Below are 21,011 nucleotides of genomic sequence, written 5' to 3'. Positions count from 1 at the left end.
TCCTCTGTGATTCCCCTAGTTCATCTCTGGGGATAATTTGCTGCTAACAATATCTGAAGCAGTCTCAGAGATCTTCTCCATCACACTGAAACTCTGAGGCTTCTTTTTATTCCATTTCCAAGTGATTAGTTAATGCAACCAAAAGGATAAGCCATCCAGGAATAAACAAACGCAAACATCCTGCAACTGCAATCAATCGTGCTTTTGACAAACATTTATTGGACGTAAAATGTCTATAAAATATTCTAAGATGTTTCTTTGGATGAAATCAAAACCACAGAGAAGTGAATACCTACATTATAATGAGTTTGACCCTCATGCAGTCTCTTTACTGAGTGTTGCTTTCACATAGATATCAGGCTTCCTCGATCCACTCAGACTCTCCAGAGGGTTTGTTTTGAGGACATTACTCAGAACCCCCTGCCTTTGTCTCCCTAGGAAACCATAGCAGGTGCTTGTGACTTACCAGGAACCCAGAGAAAATACATTTATTGGAAGATATTAAGCAACAGACACCCTGCTCTCTTCTTGACTGCATTCCTCTTGGCTCTGATTTGCTTTTGTCTTTTGAATATAGGCATGCCCAAAGATATTGGGAGTTCACATCCTCAAGTGTTGAGGATTTTATAAAGTCACTCTGATGTGGTATTGTTACTCAGACTTCCTTTTCTATTGATTATTTTTTTTCTATTTCCTCTACATTTTATGCTATTATTACTATTACTTGTGTTTGTGTATACATGTAGTGTGTATGCCCACATGTGTGTGTGTGCAGGGGGGGTGTAATGTGCATGCTTGTACATCCACCCATGCTTGGAGGTCAGAGGAGAATATCATGCATCCTACTCTATCACTTTCTGCCTCACTTTCTTGAGACAAGGATTCTCATTGAACTAATTCAGCTGGACAAGCCAGCCAGAAGGTCCCAGCAATCATTCTGCCCCTACTTGCCACAGTCTTGGAATTTTGCACAAGCTGTAGTGTGGTGTGGTGTGGAACAGTGTGTATGTATGTGCGCGGGCACGCGTGTGCATTTACCCTAAAGATTAAACTTACTTCATCATGCTTGCCTAGCAAGTACTTTTATCTACTTATTAATCTTCCTGCCCCCTTCTCTATATTTTAAAAATGATAAAATACGTATACTTTTGAAAAACACCTCTGAACTATGTCTATTACATTATTAGATGCAATAAGCAAACATAAAACCTCTGTCTGGAAAGCAGATTAACTCTTCCCCTGTTTTGGAGGTTATAGTACTTTCAATCCCATAGAAAACTCATGTGAATATGAGACTTCATGTTATTCCAGGAGAGCCAGAACCTGTTTTCCATTTCATTTTCCAGACAAAGAATCAAAAGAAACATGATAGTGTTTCTTTTTTTATTAATTTTTTTACATTTATTTTACATACCAACAACAGTTTCCCCTCCCTCCTCTCCTCCGATTCCCTCCTCTAATCTCCTTTCTAATCCCTTCCCATCCACTCCGCAGAAAGGGTAAGGCCTCCCTTACAACAAAGCAAGGCATATCAAGTTGAGGCTGGACTAAGCTCCTCCCTGCTTCATCAAGGCTGAGTGTGGCATCCCACCACAGGGAATAGGTTCCAAAAAGCCAGCTCATGTGCCATGGACAGATCCTAGTCCCACTTCTAGGGGTCCCACTTCTAGGGGCCCCACAAACAGACCAAGCTACACAACTGTCACCCACATGCAGAGGACCTAAGTCAGTCCCATGCAGGCTCCCTAGCTGTTGGTCTAGAGTCCATGAGCTCCCACTAGCTCTGTCCCTTTGGGTATTCCTATCATGACTTGATCCCCCTGGCTCCTCCCTCTCTTCAACAGGACTCCGGTTCTAGGCCCAAATCTTGGCTGTGGATCTCTGCGTCTGCTTCCATCAGTTACTGGATGAAGGTTCTATGATGACAATTAGGGTAGTCACCAATCTGATTGCAGGAGAAGACTAGTTCAAGTACCCTCTCCACTATTAATAGGAGTCTTAACTGAAATCATTATTTCTTATGAAAATAATAAAAAATAATATCTGCAGATATCAACTATCTTTTAGTAGTCTGTTTCAATTTACAAGATGTCTTCCAGTGTTATTTCATTGAATTTTCTTAAAATTTAAAAGATTTATTTATTGTTATTTTATGTGTTTTTTTATCTGCATGTATGTCTGTGTACCATGTGTATTCCTCATACCCCTGGAGGCTAAAGAAGGGCACGAGATCCCCTGGAACTGGAGTTTTAAATGCTTATGAGCCTTCATGTGATTGCTGGAAATTGAACTTGGCTGCTCTACATTAGCAGCAGAAGTGCTCTTAACCTCTGAGCCATCTCTCCAGCCCCCCTCATTGACTTTTAATGGGACAATTTAGGGAGCCATGTAGTTTTGATCTTCAGTGTATACATTAGGAAATAGACCAGAAGAAAGTAATTCTTATAGTCAGACTTACTGTTTTCAGTAAATTTCACAATTATGAAAGCCTACCTTTCCCCAAAGTTCTGTCTCTGGGTAACTTTATGATGAAAATTATAATTTGTTCTCTCTTCCTACCCATCATCTACCTATAGCTACTCAACTTCCTATTGGAACCTCTTATATAATCACCAAAGCAATGGTAATATTGAAGTGACTTTACATTGACATTTTATTGAGGGCTGGCTGCATTGGGCCCTATGCTTTATGATTTAGAACAGGCTGAAATATGTCCCTCTAAGGTACCATTTACATTTCATAGACTGTAAACAGTAGGTGCCGCAATCAGATTGCAAAGCCCAGAATTTCGGCCTTCAGCCCCTAGACTGGAGGAATCAGGGCTGCGGGTGATCTGACTCAATCAGTTTTATCTACCAGATGAAGGCAAGGCTGTTGGAGGAGGGGAAACATCTCTGTACAGAGCCTGATTCCTGCCTATCTTATAATCATTTCTGCCACTTCAGTGCAACATACATTCGAAGTGTTACTGAAAGAGAGAGACAGAGACAGATAGACAGAGGGGGAGGGGACACAAAATCAGACAATTATTAAAGAGGTCGAAGAGTTTTCCTATAAAGGCCATGCTTAGTCTAAGATGAAAGTCTAGGTCTTACAGTTTCCTTTCAGCCTCTCCTTAAATCCTGCACATGATGTCCCATTCTTCCTCCGTGTACTGCCCTTGTCATCATGCACTCTCCTGCTTGCAGCTCTCCTAGTGGGATGGGTCTTGCAGTAGACACTTCATGCCTTCCATCCAGAATCCTTTTTTAAATCTTAGTCTAATTGGTTCACCCACCCTGCTGGGATGCTTAATTGGGCATAAGCATATTCTGTCGATCCTGTGTCATGGTAGGTTCTTCCTTTTCCTCCAGGGGGATTTGCTTGCTCTGTGGGCTCAGAAGGAAAGATCTATTTTATGTTGTTCTCAATTCACTGAGCACTTACATGAAATTGTTCCAGGGCCAACAGAGCACATAGGCGACATTTCTTCCTTGCTTCCTTTTATTTTATCTTATTTGTTCTCAGGTGGCATGGTACATGGGTAGTCACCTGCACCTGCACTCATGTGCCCCAGGCTCTGATTAAGTCATTTTAGTGTTTTGCTCTCTCTCTCTCTTCTTGGGTTTATTATTTAAGCTATTTGACATTCCATTTTCCAATCCATGAATTGGGCAAATTGGATTTGATATCTTCTATGAATGGGGTTAAAATGAAGCTTTCAAAAGAAGTATTTACACACTCCACAGGCATAAACTAGCCTGCCACTTAATGTTGGTAAATATTATTATATTAGAATATAGCCACATTTACTTGTTTACACAATACCTGTAGCTGCTCCAAAGCACAAGAATGGATTTGAGTGGTTGTCTGTGATGCCTAATGAACTTAAAATCTGATCCTTCTCAGAAAGCACTTCCCTAACTCCTTCCCTTCAAACACAATCAGATTGAATTGGCTTTAAACGGTCAATTATCATTTTATATGACTTAGAATTTATAATTAGGACTGAAAATATAGTTCAGTGGTAAAGTGTTTGCATTACCTGTGTAGAGTCTAGTTTAATTTTTTCCAAGGTTACCAGTGTGTTTCAATATCTATGCTCTTCCATCCCACATATTAGTGCTGCTTTATATTTTTCATACTCTTTCATCTTACCCCTTCTCCTTATCTCTGCCTGCATCTTTGATGGTCCCCACACAAGACAATCCTACTCCTACCTCAGGATCTTTGCACCCACTCTTCTTTTGGAGAACATTCTTCTACCACCAGATGGCTCCATGGTTTCTCATTTCCTTCAAATAGCCTTTTAAATGAGAAAGGCCTTTCCCAGCAACAATACAAAGCTCCCAGATAACTCATTCTCTTCCTTATTTGTCTGAATAACAGTCTCTTCTACATGCTGGTTTCTTTGAGATATATTTGTTCTCACAAGAATATAAGCTGTCTTAAAGCAGATCTTCATAAAAATCAATTTTGTTTACTTCTTAAACTCAAGGGCCTGGAATAACAGCATGCACTAAAATCGTAGATACATAACTCATTTTTCAGTTGCATGTATAAGAACAGATCTAGGTGGTGTGGGACCTACTTACTGGAGTTCATTTTGGTAAAGGGTATACAATTCTAGAATCTTCTTTTTGTTATAGTCCAAATCTCTGTAATTGTTGCACAGCTGCATAAACCATTCTCTGAACATGTTCAGTCTGGGTCATTGGCCTATAGAGTCATAGTTGGTATCCCACATAAAGGCACTAAAGGCATTTGGTGTAAACCTTGATGACCTGAGTTTAACCCCTAAGGCACATATAGTAGAAGGAAAGGACTCACTCCCTCAGATTTTCCTCCACGCACAGAGAACCAACACAGATATAGAGAACCATTACTACCCTCATTGAACAATGAAGCAAAGATTAATTTATTCTTCAACAACCTCCAAAGTCTTTGGGACACTCACTAGGTGTATACTGAGGGCCTACCATGGATGTTGCTTCTGAAGATAGAAGCCAGCATTGAGTTACCAGTTAATCTTTCATGGAGTAAATGTAAAACTTGTAACATCCCAACCGTGTTTCCAGGTCCACTTAAAAGGCTTGGATATGGGACTGGAGAGATGGCTCAGCTGTCAAGAGAGCTAACTGTCCTTGCAGAGGACCAGCATTTGATTCCATATAACTATTAACAGCTCACAGTACCCTATAACCCCAGCTCTAGGGGACCCAGATGCTTCTAGCCTCCATAGGCATTAGCACTCATGTACATGTACACACCCACATGTGTATTCATGCACACACATATACATATACATAATTGATTATAAATAATAAAAAAAATCTCAGAAGGAAGGAGGGATGGAGAGAAAGGAGGAAGAAACTAAGTTTCATGTGTGGAACTCCCTGCTCAGAACCACAGACACCACTTCCGGTTCTAAATTGGGGGAAAAAGTGGATGGTTGCTGAACAAAGTTTGGAAACTGTGATCTGTTGTTTTAATCATAATTTTAATAAAGGGACCCAAAGGGAAAGGTCTCTGGTATAGCCTATTGATAGGGGAGAGTGGGAATGGAGGGTGTTCAAAAATTCTGTGCAAATTGAAGTTTGAACAAAAGATTTGGCTATGCAAAGAGGAGAGAATTTCAGAAAGCATGTTGTTTTTGTAAAAATGACAGATAATGAGAAGGGTTAGGGTTGTCTGAATATATAAATGTCAAGAAGGAAAGGCAGAGATCAGCAGTCTCATCACATGACTTCGGTGGGATGGCTATTTTAGTGTTCTGTCACTGGATCGCTCATGAGGCTCCAGTCATCCCAAAGCAGGACTGAGAAATATTTGGTTCCCAGTTAACACATGCAGTTACTGTCAGAACTAGCTCTCTCTCTCTCTCTCTCTCTCTCCCCCCCATGTGTGTGTGTGTGTGTGTGTGTGTGTGTGTGTGTGTGTGTGTGTTTGTGTGTCCATGTATCAAACTGTTAAACTGTTATTAACTGTTGTAAATTTCAGCCTACAAAATATGTTCATATGTGTGTGTTGCATGTGTATACATGCCTCTGTGTGTGTGCACTTGTGGATATGGATATGTGTATGTGTGTTTGTGTAGGCTAGAGGGCACTGCTAGGTGTCTTTTTCAGTCACTCTTCACCTTACTTTTTGAGTCAGTGCTTCTCCCTGAACCTATAGCGTACTGATTTAGCTAGATTGTTTGACTAGAAAACTCTGGGGATCCAGCTTTCTCTGCCCTGCAACTCCGTACTCTAAAATATTCTCTCCATATCTACATTAAAAGCGAAACTAAAGGGTCAGTTTGTTTACATTAGCAGCTTGCTGTAACAAAACAGCTGAGTTACCCTCAGCAAGTTAACATCACATTGTGTGTGTAGACAAACATACATTTTGAGACCTATAAGAAAGTTCACATGAAAAAGCATTCCACAGAAGTAAGTTCTAAATAAATATGCACATGTGGAACAGCACATGACTGGTTTCTGAAATACATCCTTATATACATATATTTATTGTATTATAATTTTATGAGTTTAAAGCATAAAATACTGAAGAAAACTATTTTGTCAGACATAGATTGTAACTTACTTCACCTCATATTGATCATCGATGGTTGAGTAGTATATTTATCCACATTTGGCAACATTATCTTACTGTTGGTTAGCAAGCTGGGTGGGTATCCCATGAGGCTTCAGTCATCCTCTACCTGTGCTGGTGAAGATCAGTTTCTCAGTTCTTGCACATGACCAATAATAAGACTCATTTTCTTTCAAGATCTAAAGCTGTCTGAAACTTTTGAATGGAAGCTTCTCTTGGGTTGGAATGCTTGCTATATGGCTACTTCCATGGAACTTCTTATAATGTGATAGTAAGTAAAAAAAATATACATAAAAGAACAGAGGGAGAAGGAGGAGAAGAAGAAGATATGCTGGGATATTATAAACTAACCATGAAGCATTTTCATATTCATAGTAGAAGCAATATTGGTGAGTTCAGGATTCAGTGGGACTAAAATGTAACTTACTCCCTTACTTTATTTCTGGCTCTCTACACTCTTCCCTAGACCTGGCTAGTCCTCTTGCTGTACCCTGTCTCCTCTTGCCAACTCCCCATACTATTCACCTTCTACTCTGATGCTCCTGTACTACATTCTAACTATAATGATCACTGTCTTTGTTCCTGTCCTTTTCTCCACATGGATAATGTTTTGGACTGCATTTCTATTAATCAACACTACATACAAACTTCAAAATACAGTATTCAAATACCTTCCTCCCAGAACTGTTCCTCAGAGGCATGGAATTTCTCGTATTCTTCCTAGTATGTCCTGTAAAACTTAATTTACAACAATCTGGATAGGCTATCCTTTCCCTGGTACACTGTAGCTTCCTCAGGACACGCACTGTGATGTGATCATAGGTACCCTCTAGGGCTTTGTTGATTGCATTTGATTGACTTGTATCCATGTCAATGATGCTTTATGTTGCTTTGGAATTTGAATTCTATTCAGAATCATGGACAGTAATCAATTACACAGATATGGATCATAGCTACTCAGGCTCATTGATGTATTTTGATTTTAAAACTTATTTTCCAAACTCAGGTTTCTATAATACAAGGCTCAGATACCACCACTGAATGTATTCCAGCATGATTCTCATATCTTCTTTCTCTTACCTTGTCTTTATCTATCTCTCCTATACTGTAAAAGGGGAGAGAGAGGGTTAGGGAGAGAGAGAGGAAGAGGGAAAGGGAGAGAGAGAGAGAGAGAGAGAGAGAGAGAGAGAGAGAGAGAGAGAGAGAGAGAGAGAGAGAGAGCACTTTTCATTAAATGTTGGTTTTCATCATTTATCTGGGCTGATCTTATAGTCCCCTTGGCTATTCTATTTATCTTAAAATATCCAGAGTCTGTAACCAAGGCAGGTCAGAAAGATGGTCACTCCAGGAAAGCTGCATCATTGGTAAAAATGGTAAGTGCTATTAGCACAAAAGCAACCTGGACCAAATCCTATTAAGCCTCTGTTTTGAGTACTAGTTTGCATCACTCAAGTTCATTACGAATATGCCTTTAATGATTTACAAGTGCATACCTGGGAATTTTTGAGGAGGTAAAATTATAAAATGGTGTTTCACAGTAGAGTAATGTCCTATAGTTTCCAAAGGCATTTCACACCATCTTTCAGAGAATCCCTATATAAGCAGTAGGAAATAAATAGAGTTTGTTGAATTTTATAGATGAAGAATGATGTACAGAGAAAGCAAATGCTTTGTCCAATGTTGTAGCACAGAATTCGCAGTAGATTGAACAATACTTGCATTCATAAATTCAATGCTTCTCTGTGTTGGTCATTTCTATATTCAGCAGAGAAGGAGATTCATATTTTCTCCATATAGTATTCAGAGCATTGCTTTGTTCCTTCCAAATAGTATGAGTTCTGTGAATTTCCATTAAAGTATAGCATTCTGGGCCTAACACTTACTTTGTGAAATGTCTTGGGTATCAGGTAGCTTTGTGCTTAGATTCCATCCATTTTTCTCTGCCTGCCTCCCTCACTACCTCTCTTCTCGATGCCCTTATGTATTTTCATCCACTTGCTTCCCCATTACTACTTTAAGATCTATATTAAATCCTACCACATAGAACATAACTGAGTTGATTAGTGTGTGAGTCTCGGATTAACTGAGAAATTTTCATTTGTTTAATGCATTTACAGTCTAGTGAGAGTGACTGTCAAGTAAGTAGGTGGAATTGGAATTCTAGTTTCTCCAAAAGGAATCAGAAATGGATAGTCATCTGCTCTTACATGAGTAGTGTGATAATTAAAAGTAGTGTGATAAAATAAAGAGATTGATACTCTTGTTGACAATAATGCATGAAAATCATCATCTCAATCATTTATTTTCTATAGATTATGATTATTATTTCATTTAATTCAGTCTTTCCATTTGTTTTCCTGATGTTTAGCAAGAAACTCCAGGGCCTTGATGTGGCTCTGATTAAGTATCCCAGTGATCACAGTGCTTCTCAATAAACAGTTGTGGACTATAGGGGTTTGCACCTTCTAAAGGAAAGTGCCACAAAACAAATATAAAAAGCAATTGCAGAGCTGAGGACTCAGTTGTCATCCTATTACTTGAGAGGTGGAGACAGAATTATCATGAGCTCAATAGCTGTCTGGGCTATAGGGTGAATTTCAGCCTAGCTTGACTACATAGTAAGATACAATGTGAAAAAAATGTAAAGTAAAATTGGAAGTAACTGTAGACACTCTCTCATCTAGGAGAGCTACTTATGTAGGGTGAATCTCTGACTTGTGACTACAAATGAAAGCTGAGGAATGTTGCTCATTTCTCCTGCCCAGGGAGTTTGCCCGTTGGAAGGTGAGGAACACAGCCATAGAGAGGAGAGACCTGGTCCGCCATCCAGTGCCCCTCATGCCGGAGTTTCAAAGGAGCATCCGTCTGCTTGGCAGGAGACCCACCACTCAGCAGTTCATTGATACCATCATCAAAAAATACGGTACCCACCTGCTCATCTCTGCTACATTGGGAGGTAGGTCAGCAACTACTAAGCTATGATTCCATCATTTTGTGTACAGGATGACAAGAGAATGGGATGCTCTGAGAGTCAAGACATATTAGCCTTTATTCCATTATATATCACCTTAAAGTGTGTATTTCCAGAGATGTCAATTGCCTTGGCTGCTCTGATCATGTCTGAAGAGGTAATCCACATCTACATAAAGTCTGATTTAGGAGTATTAACTCTTGTGGAAATATGAGTTAACCTTGGAATGAACTGTTTGTTAGGAATGCTTCATGTGATCATTGTCATCGTTCTTCTGAAGTGGGATCTAATATCAAGAAATTAAGTGTCAGGCAATTTTTAGGAATTTCTTTTGTTTAAGTCAAAATTAAGGGGTGATATTTGAGGTTAGCATTATATAAGTGGACCATCATACGCATCTTATATGGGCTTGGAATAGGTTAACATGAAAGTAGGCCAATTGCTTTGCTCTACTCAGCCTTACCCATATTCCCTTCTAGGGCAAACCATCTGTGAGAGAATGAGTAGAGGGAGTAGAATGAAACCAATGAAAAGACAATGGGAACTATGGGAACTGGTGCAAATTGGGGCATTTAGGTTACGTGTCCTGCCTGAATGCATCATTTCATATCCCTTAAGCACGAAGGTGGTTTCTTTTTCTTTTTCTTTTTATTTCCTTCAGTAACTAAGTTCACTGTACTTTATGAAAATCTTTGGTACTTCAACACCTGTGTAGAGCTGCTGAGATGCACATAGTTATGGACCATGCTGGGATAAATAATTTGCTATGTTCTTGAACAGACCAAGGTATGATCCTAACAGGAGTCTTTTCCTTTGGGATATTCAGGATTATCCTCATGGCCCAATGATTCTTTAATTCAGTAGGTAGTGGCTTGATAAACACAGGTGGTAGTGCTTTCCAGGGTAACTTTACACTGTTAATTTGTGAGCATGTACACATTCATGAGTGTGTCGGCATGTGTGAAGGTAGACATACATGTGTGTGCTTGTATGCATGGAGTACAGAAGTCAACATAGGCTCCAGTTGCTTTCTGTCTCCTCAGATTACAGGCATATGTTCTCACACCTACCTATTTACATTGGTTCTGGGAATCCAATGAGGTCCTCATTCCTGCATAGCAAGAAGTTTGCTTACTGAGGCATGTCCGTGGACACTTTGTATACTGTTTGATGAATGGAAAGCCAGTAATTTGGAAGCCTGAGGAATATGGGTAGAGATGTTGGCTGGATAAATTCATTCACAGTTACAATCATTTTAACCACTAATTAATTAGGATAGCTGCAATGTAGGCATTTTATATTGTCTGTATTTTTCAAAACTACAAGTTAAATCCTAATACTTCCTTCTGTTTTATAAATAATAAAATCAGGCCTCGGAGGAGTTATGGCTAATAAGTAACACAACTAAGTCAAGATTGTAAGTTTTCCTGGTTGAAAAGCCTGCATTATTTTGAAATTGGGTATGAATTATCTCTTTCACCATCTTGATTATTCATCAAACTATCTATCTACTCCAACAACCAACTGATCAACAGTTATTTATGTATCTTGTTAAGCAGATATTAAATTAAGTAGGACTTTCAATGTGAAATTATTAGTATAAATTATACTTGTTTGTAAACTGAAAATGAGGTGATTTCTACAGGGCATGGTATTCACCTCTACACTTTCCTATGAATGACACCCAACTCCTATTTCACTGGGGAAAAAAGGTGTTGCAACCAATTTGGTTAGTCTATTAAAAGCCATGCTTTGGTCTCAGCCTCTGAAAATCCCAAGTAACAAAAGACTTTTTTTTCCCCTCCATGAAATATATTTTTAATTTGTCCAAGGCAAGGTGGTAAATTATTCACAGAGCCTTGTTCCTCTCCCGTTTTTACAACACAATGCTTTAAAATATGCAAAGCATTGGATTGAAATCTTGTGTTGGACAGCGGTCCCTTAATGTTCTCTCAGGCCTCACTGTGGAGGCGCTGAGCAAAGAGGAGAAAGATTTACTGTTGATCAAATCCTGTGACTTAGAAACCATGGACGGTCCTTCAAATGTCATTATTTCACTCGTTCACTCATTCATCCATGCTTGGAAAAGTATTTCTTAAGGCCTCCTAGTGCACTGGGAGGGAAAGGGTTAAGGAGGAGTGGTAAAGAAAAGGGTAGGATCCAGAATGAGATCACCTACTTTCTAGTTCTGCTCCATAATTTTCATCCGCTTAGTGCCACTTCTGCAGATATTCAGTTCTCTGCCTCAGTTCCTTCTTTGTACCTAGTCATAATAACAGTTCTTTCCTAACACATATTGTGAGGATTAAAAACAAAAGGAAGTATTAGAAGTCCTTAGCAAACACTGACACCTGGCTGAGGGGAAGGAAATTTTTAGCTTTCTGGCACCTCGCAAATCATTGCTGTTGTTGTCGCTAGCATCACTGTTATTATTTAATGGAGCTAAAGAACTCAGGGAATCTCCAATGGAAGCCACATTCTGTCACTCGCTAAAAGAGTGGGAGGTATTCAGAAACTCACTTTCCTGTCGGGATATCAGTTTCCCAATCTCTACAGAAAGAACTGTAGAAAATATTATTTATTATAGGGTATTTTTTCTCCTTAGGAACACTGTATTCACAGAGACGAAATGCTTTGATAAACCTTTTGAGGTGTCAAGTAAGTTCCTAAGGGCATAATTAAATAACAAAAGATGAGCACTGAACTGTCATGTACAGGACAAGATGAGCATTTGTTCAGCTCTTTAGGAAAATAGGAAGGACAGGGAGTGGGAAGCACACATTCAAGCTGGGGGAGGGTCCCATAACTTAGGTATTTCCAGTACCTTTCAAATTTTAATGAAAACTGTTAAATTCACAAAACCTCTTGATGTGAGTGATCTAATGGAGGGTAGTTCAGAGACAAATTCTGTGTCTGGAATTACATGCAGTAGCTTTCCTTAGTACCTCTGAAAATCGTGTTTTGGGTCAAAGAAAACATTTTGTAGACTAGGTATCTGTGGGATGTGCCTGAATAAGCATGCATGCATACTTGGAGTATATGTCCACCTGTTTAAAAGGCACACATGGATGCCTCCCAAGGCTTGACTATGAGTGACTATCCCTGGGTATATCTGGGTATATGCACATTCTCACATACATAAAGGTATGATAGATGCATATAGGCTTATATGTAAAGTTTTACATATATGGGAATATATGTACTACATTCATATCTTTTTATACAAGAGTATGAGGGTGCATCCTCCTTGGCCATTTGTGTTCCCTTTGTGAGTGTAGTTGTGTTCCCCACATTGCATACCCAATAACTTTCATTTGACTGAGAAGGCTGATAATAAAACTATATGGCTTCCAAAGAAAGGATAGGGATGTCACAACATCCCCATGTACAGTGACTGTGGTCCCTCCCGCAGAACAGTATTTTCCATTGACAAAAAGACAGAAGGACAGACTCCCATCTTTTTCCATCCTCTGTGTGTCTGAGGTTTGCTTTGTGCCTCTGAGGAAAGGTGGTGCAGTGAGTGAGGCAAAGACTCTGGAGGACTAGAAGACTGTGGAAAGGCCTGTGTGGGGTGAAGAGGCAATTTGCAGAAATGCCCAAGTGGGAATGCAGCTCCAAACAGCACATTCTCTTAATATACACGAAATTAAGTCTTAATAATGCAGCAAGAAGTCCATTAACCCCTCTTGATCTAAGGCTTCCTTCTGCCAGCTCTCAGTCCAGAGGGAACCAGCTTGTTTCACCTTCTGTTCTACAGGCCCCTAAGAGAGCCTGAGCTGACATGTGGAATATTTATTTCCACTGACTCATGGCCTTAACTCCTAAAATTCACTTACTATACACTTCTATCGATGCATCCATTTATCCAATCATCTGTCCACACATCCATCCTCTGCCCATCCATTTACCTGTCAAATGATAACTGAACATCTGTTCTCTGTTGTACCCTAGGAGAAGCATTGGGAACATTAGAAAGATGAATTGGGTAATTCACATTTCCTCTTCCCACCACCCACTGTCCCTGAATCTCAAAGTGTGATTGGATGTAAAGTCATCTCTAAACTAGAACTTTTCAGGTTCAAAGAGAAGAGTAGCATTTCCTACTGTCCAACCAGGAATGGTGATCCATGAGAAACAGCAAACCTACATATTTTGCTAGAAATGCAGTCAAGTCTAGGTATATGGACCCTCATGATGTTCTTTAATCACTTCATTTGGGAGATTTGATTCTCATTGCTGAAGTAGACAGGTCAATAAATAAGTTGACTATTGACCTAGAATGCTTCCATATTTATTCATTTATGGTCTTATCATTATTTGCTAAGTACACAATCCATTGTCACATTGTTCTAAGTGGGAATGGCATAGAACTATTAGAAGAGCCCCAGTCTCACAGTATTTTTGCTTTAGTGGAGAAAATAGGCTGTTAACTCAGAACCCCCCCCAAAAAAAAAATAATGAGATAATACTGTGTTGCAGAAATAAAGAGAATTGTGGGCATACATGGAAAGTGTTATCAACCCAGGTAGGGTAAGGAGTGGGAGATAGAGAGATATATTCTAAGAATAGATAATATCGGAAGAAGAGAAATGGGTGAATGCTATCCAGGACAGAGAAACAGAGTAAGGTAAACTGGGTTCATTTGACAGAGCAGAATAGTCAACAGTGATGATAAAAACAACAACAACAACAACAACAAAACAGGGTTATATTTTGCAGAGCAGAGTTGTTGACAGTGAGGTAAAGAGGAGTTCATTTTGTAGATCAGCAACGTCAACATTAAGGCAAAGTGGAGCATGCTTTACTTGATGCATGTATGCGCAACTGGAGAGGCCAGGTTCTCTGGTCCATGTTACCTATAGAGGTATTACATGCTCGTTTGCATTCCTGCCTGCATGTCTCTCTGCCTTGTTGATTCATCTGGAATATGGAAATGATCTTAAGCTGCTGCCTTCTGGAACCATGTCTGGATAAAAGGAACAGAATGTGGATCCAAGTGTGAGCCCTATAGGCCATTTCAAATGCTCTCAAGTAACTAGGGCTCACACTTGCTTTTTCCTCTCCCTTTTCTTACTCGCTCTTCTTTTTCATGCCTTCTTCCTTCCTTCCCTCTTTATATAAAAAACAAAAACAAAAACAAAAACTCTTTTATGGAGATGGTGACTGGGATTTAAACTCAGGGCTTTGTATATGCTAAGCAAATACTTTGCCACTGAGCTACACCCCAGCCGTATCCTAATCAATTTTTCAAGGACTACAATGAACCAGAAACACTTCCCAAGACTACATTTTTAAGGGTAAAATAAAGAACAATTTAATAATATACTTTACTTAACCTAACTTATTCAAGAATATTATGTCAACATGGTATCAGTAAGAGAACTACTAATGAGAAGTGTTAATTTTTTTTTTTTTTTGAGACAGGGTTTCTGTGTGTAGTTTGGGCACCTGTCCTGGATCTCACTCTGTAGACCAGGCTGGCTTCAAACTCACAGAGATCCACATGCCTCTGCCTCCAGAGTGCTGGGATTAAAGGCATGTGCCACCACCGCCCAGCGAGAAGTGTTAAATTTTTATATGAAATCTTTTTGTGTCATTCCATAGCATAGCTTACTGTTTTGCTTGTTTGTCATTGTGACACCTGCCAAAGTCCTCAAACAGGGAAATGCCCAGCACAGGCATAGGAGCTGACTGAATGTACAGCCCAGGGTGTATTGAAGGAAAATGATCTCTTCTTTTTGGTTCATAGGGACATTGCAGGCAATTCCTGAGCATTTCTAAGAGATGTACTTGGGTATGCCAGGTACAGGACTGGCATGAAAAACTGGCATTAGAACTGGCCTAGAAAGCTGGATAAGATTTAAAAGTCAAACATTTAGGAGAGGGAGAGGGCAAATTCGTCCTGAAAGTAAATTGCTTTTTCTTTCTTCAACTCAAAAATTCATCAGTATTCTAAAAACATTCCAATTGTCCTAGATACCAGGTTTTATGTCTCAGAATGTACTGTAAGGTTGTGTTCTCTAAATATTTTATTTTATTGATTATATGTAATGGTAAATACTATATCACAGGCAACCTAAAATTATCTACTTGTTGGCTACATTTAGAGCTTCCTTCATAATCTTCCACTGAAATAGCTAGTTAGGCACATCCAATACCGTTATAACTTTCTAGTGTTAGGAATCTACATATAAATTTCCAGGAAAACTCATGGAAGAAAAATATATAAATTTATACAATCGTATTTATATCTTTGTAAGATATATTTTGTCGATATGTCCATATCTTAATTCCTCTGCCAATTCACCAATCATCTAAAAAGTATCTGTCAATTCTCCCTTTCTCCCTCCCTCCCCCCTCTCTCTCTCTCTCTCTCCCTGTCTCTCTCTCTCTGTATGTGTCTCTGTCTCTGTCTCTCTTCCCACATCTGCCCAAGCATTTTGCTAACTATTTACTCTCTTTTCCCATACATGCTTATCTTTACATATCTGTAACCTGTCATTTTTCTGTGTAAAATGGGGTGGTTAGAAAAGAAATAAAATATGGATGCAAGGAATTAAGGAGATGATGAAAAAGAGTAGAGAAGAGAAAAAGAAAGAATTAAATTGTGTTGGGGAAACAGAATAAAAAAGAAAAAGGAAAGAATATCTATGCCAAATCCATCATGACCTTTCTTAGAAGTAGCAGACTTTAGGTAAGACAATGCTCTTGAGATGTATGTACAAGTTTATTTGATGATGGACTCTGGTGACTTAACCTTATTCAATGGCCATTGCTCTAATGGGATCTACAGCAAACTCTGAGTCTTCTGCACTATGCCCTTAATTTTGTAGGTAGAGAGTTGTTTGGACAGATTGATTGGAGGATATCTGTTTTTTAGCATCCAAGCTCTTCAAACCATCCTCCCACACTGAAACTGGAGCAAGCTTTCTTATGTTCTTTCTTGTCCCATGCAGGAGAGGAGGCTTTGACCATGTACATGGACAAAAGTCGCCTTGACCGGAAGTCAGGGAATGCTACTCAAAGTGTTGAAGCTTTGCACCAGCTTGCATCATCCTACTTTGTCGACCGTGATGGCACCATGAGAAGGCTCCATGAGATCCAGATATCAACTGGAGCAATCAAGGTATAGTCGGAGTGTGCACTTAGATTCTCAAGTCAATAGAGCCATGATATAGACATTCTGAGAGCCGATAACAAGCACAATTCTTTGCTTCATATCACTCAGTGTACCTCAGTTTCCTCTAATAAACCACTCTAGTGAATATTGCCAAATGATCTCTGACAAAATGAACATCTTTATTACAGTGGTCCTATGTACTGACTTATTAATACATTCTGACTATGACCATTGCAGAATTATTCACAGCCCTGTCAGTCTCTGGTAAATAGCTGGCTCTCTTTTTTCTTCTTTTCTTCTTTCTTTCTTTCTTTCTTTCTTTCTTTCTTTCTTTCTTTCTTTCTTTCTTTCTTTCTTTCTTATGCCAATTGTAGAGACTGAGGCTAGGAGTAAATAATTTCCCCAAGATCCTACAGCTAGCAAGAATAAGATTAGTGCAACTCTAATGATCAGTTTGTACAAATGGTTTTTATCCATAAATTCCTATAACCCATTTTCTAGATTATAACACTGAGGTCCACAGTTTTAAGCATTTTGCTCAGAGGTATTCATCTTGAGAATATCCTAATAGGAGTTAAGATGCTACTGTCTAGCCTGGCAATCAGCAAACATTTTCTGCAAAATTCCAGTATGAAATATTTAAAGTTTACAGGCTTTAGTTGTTACTTCTCAGGTCTGCTACAATTGAGAAAGAGCAGCCATGGGCATGCATATATAAGAGTGTGTGACTGTATTCTGACAAATCTTTATTTACACAAGTGAACAGTCAGCCACATTGTCCACTGAGCCATGCTCTTTTGCACCAACACCTCCCAATAGAACCTTCAGAGATATGAGATACTGGAAGTGTCTTTAATCTGTGCTGGCCAGGAAGTAGCCTTTAGTCACATGTGATTATCGAATACTTGACTAGGTCTACCAACGAAGTACATTTGTAAGCTGATTCAATTTTAACTAATTCAAAGTCAAGCAGACATGTTGGATATAGATACGCTGAATTCTCAAGTCAGTGACTTCCAGTACAGGAAATTTGGGATTCATTTCCAGTACAGTGAGTTTAGAGATGACCTCTATAAAGAAAGTGTGGGATGACATTCTTGAAATAAAGGATTAATTTGTCAGAGGATTTTTTTTTCCTGTCCTAAATTTTCTTAAACTAGATTATGCCTGCAATTTGATTCTGAGTTTTCACTTTAACTTCTGAATTAAATGTAGGTCTTGCCTCATATTAAGAATCCCTAAGACATCTCCAGGGAAAAGGAATAGAGGGAAAGGTCAAGTTAGACTCAGGCAGCTTGAATCACAAATTGTTCACTAGAAGAAAAACCTTTGAGGGCAGGAGGGCGTGACTGGGTAGGAAGGTAGTAAGAAGAGAGATAAATCAAATTGACAAACAAAGACCAGCTTATCCAAGAAAAATCACCTGTATTGGGGGGATTATGCTGTTAAGGAGCTTGGTATCGAGAGAAAGATCTTTATGAAGCCATGAGAGTCAGGGAGCTGCAAAGGCCTGGTTTTCCTTATTACCAAATGGTTCTCTGTTCCTGGATGGGGTGAAGAATTGAGATATTGAAGGGCTGTCAGGAGATAATCATCTTCTGTGCATCCTGGAATGTGCAGCCCACCTCTTGAGAAAGGATTTCTCCAACAAATTGCACAGAAACCTCGCAATGAGCCATTTTTTTTAAAACTCAGCTTGATGTTTATTCTTTTTATTTAAATTTTTTATTTATTATGCATACCAACCACAGATCTCCATCTCATCCATCCTCCCACTCCCCCTACCCATGCCTAACTGCCCCCGATCCACCCCTCATCGCCTCTTCCAAAAGGGTAAGTTCTTCCATTGTGGGACAGCAAAGCTTGTTACATTCAGTTGAGGCAGGACCCAGCCCCCCCCACCTTGCCTCAAGGGTGAGCAAGGTCCCTGACCATAGGCAATAGGATCCAGAAAGCCAGTTCATGCACTAGGGATAGATCTTGACCACACTGCCAAGTGTCCCTCAGACAGACCCAGCTATACAACTGTCTCCTGTATGAAGTATGCAGAGGGTCTAGTCTGGTTCCATGCAAGTTCCACAGCTGTTGATCCAAAGTTCATGAGTTCCTATGAGTTTGGTTCAGTTGTTGCTGTAGATTTCCCATCATGATCTTGACCTTCCTTTGCTCATGTAATCCTTCTTCCTTCTCTTCGACTGGAATCCTGGAGCTTGGCCTGGGGCTTGTTTGTGGATCTGCTTCCATCAGTTACTGGATGAAGGCTCTATGATGGCAGTTAGGGTAGTCACCAATCTGATTATCAAGGTAGGCCAGTTCAGGCACCCTCACCACTATTGCTGATAGTCTAATCTGGGGTCATCCTTGTGGATTCCTGGGAATTTCCCTAGCACCAGGTTTCTGCCTTACCCCATAATGTCTCCCTCTATCAAGGTATCTCTTTCATTGCTCTTCCACTCTGTCCCTCCCTCAGCTTGACCATCCCCTTCCATCATATTCTGATCCACCCCATCCCCTCCCCTCTATTGCTCCCCCATCCCCAGTTTACTAATGGAGATCTCCTCTGTTTCCCTTTCCCAAGGTGATCCCTATGTCCCTTTTAGAACCCTCCTTGTTTGCTAGCTTCTCTGGGGCTGTGGGTTATAGTCAGATTATCCTTTGCTTTACATCTAGTATCCACCATGTTTGTCTTTTTGAGTCTGAGTTACTTCATTCAGGATGATAATTTCTAGTTCCATCCATTTGCCTGCAAATTTCATGATATCATTGTTTTTTACAGATGAGTAATACTCCATTGTGTATATGTACCACATTTTCTTTATCCATTCTTTAGCTGAGGGACATCTAGGTTGTTTCCAGGTTCTGGATACTATGAATAATGCTGCTATGAACATAATTGAGCAAGTGTTTTTGTGGTACAATTGAGTATCCCTTGGGTATATGCCCAAGAGTGGTTTCATTGGTCCTTGAGGTAGATTGATTCCCAATTTTCTGAGAAGTCGCCATACTGAATTCCAGAGTAGCTGTACAAGTTTGCACTCCCACCACCAGTGGAGGAGTGTTCCCCTTGTTCCACATCCTCTCCTCTCCAATAACACTGTCATCAGTGTTTTTGATCTTAGCCATTCTGACAGGTATAAGATTGTATTCAGTAGAAGGATGGATCCTGTTTTCTTATCTATTCTGTTAGCCTATGTCTTTTTATAGGCAAATTGGGTCCATTGATATTAAGTGATATTAATGACCAGTGATTGCTATTTCTTGTTGTTTTTTTTTTTTTTTTGGTGGTAGTGTTGTGTGTTTCCCTTCTTTGGGATGTGCTGGTGTGAGATTATCTATTGCCTGTATTTTCATGGGTGCATCTGACTTCCTTAGGTTGGATTTTTTTCTTCTAGTGCTTTTTGTACGGCTGGATTTGTTGATAAGCATTGTTTAAATCTGGTTTTATTATGGAATATCTTGTTCCTATGTATATGGTAATTGAGAGTTTTGCTGGCTGTAACAGTCTGGGCTGGCATCCATGGTCTCTTAGTGTCTGCATTATGTCTGTCCAGGACCTTTTGGCTTTCAGAGCCTCCATTGAGAAGTCAGGTGTTGTTCTGATGGGTCTGCCTTTATATGTTACTTGGTCTTTTTCCTTGGCAGCTCTTAATATTTTTCTTTATTCTGTATGTTTAGTGGTTTGATTATTATGTAGAGTGGGGATGTTTTTGGGGGGTCTAGTCTATCTAGTGTTTTGTAAGCTTCTTGTATTTTCATAGGCATTTCCTCGTTTAGATTGGGAAGTTTTTATCTATGATTTTGTTGCATATATTCTCTGTGCCTTTGAGCTGGTATTCTTCTCCTTCTTCCATCCCTATTATTCTTAGTTTTTGTCTTTTCATGGTGTCCCAGATTTCCTGGATGTTTTTTGTTATGACTTTGTTGGCTTTAATGTTTTCTTTGGCTGACAAATCTATTTCCTCTATCATATCTTCAATGACAGAGATTGTCTCTTCCATCTCTTGAATTCTGTTCATTATGCTTTCATCTGTAGTTCCTGTTCATTTACTCAGATTTTTTATTTCCAGCATTCACTCAATTTGTGTCTTCTTTATTGCCTCTATTTCAGTTTTCAAGTCTTGAACTGTTTTTTTCACCTGTTTAGTTGCTTTTTCTTGGTTTTCTTGGCTTTCTTTAAGGGATTTATTGATCTCTTCCAATTTTTGTTTGTCTTTTCCTTGATTTCTTTAAGGGAATTTTTCATTTCCACTTTAAAGGCCTCTATCATCTTCTTAAAGTCATTTTTAAAGACATTTTCTTCTGTTTCTTCAACATTGGGGTGTTCAAGTCTTGCTGATATAGAAC

General features: G+C 39.4%; 1 protein-coding gene across 1 annotated transcript in view; it reads left to right on the top strand.

Moving 5' to 3' along the window:
* Brinp1 (BMP/retinoic acid inducible neural specific 1) overlaps nt 1–21,011 on the top strand; it is a 136,833-nt gene that overhangs the window by 54,253 nt on the left and 61,569 nt on the right. Inside the window, exons 2-3 of the mRNA XM_059255940.1 lie at nt 9,342–9,532; nt 16,504–16,673. Coding sequence (XP_059111923.1) covers nt 9,342–9,532; nt 16,504–16,673 — 361 coding nt within the window. The remainder of the gene's footprint in view (nt 1–9,341; nt 9,533–16,503; nt 16,674–21,011) is intronic.

The sequence above is a fragment of the Peromyscus eremicus genome, chromosome 2 (assembly GCF_949786415.1).
Source record: "Peromyscus eremicus chromosome 2, PerEre_H2_v1, whole genome shotgun sequence".
Classification (NCBI taxonomy): domain Eukaryota; kingdom Metazoa; phylum Chordata; class Mammalia; order Rodentia; family Cricetidae; genus Peromyscus; species Peromyscus eremicus.
Note: the sequence above shows the minus strand (reverse complement) of the source record. Positions and strands in the feature narration are given on the sequence as shown.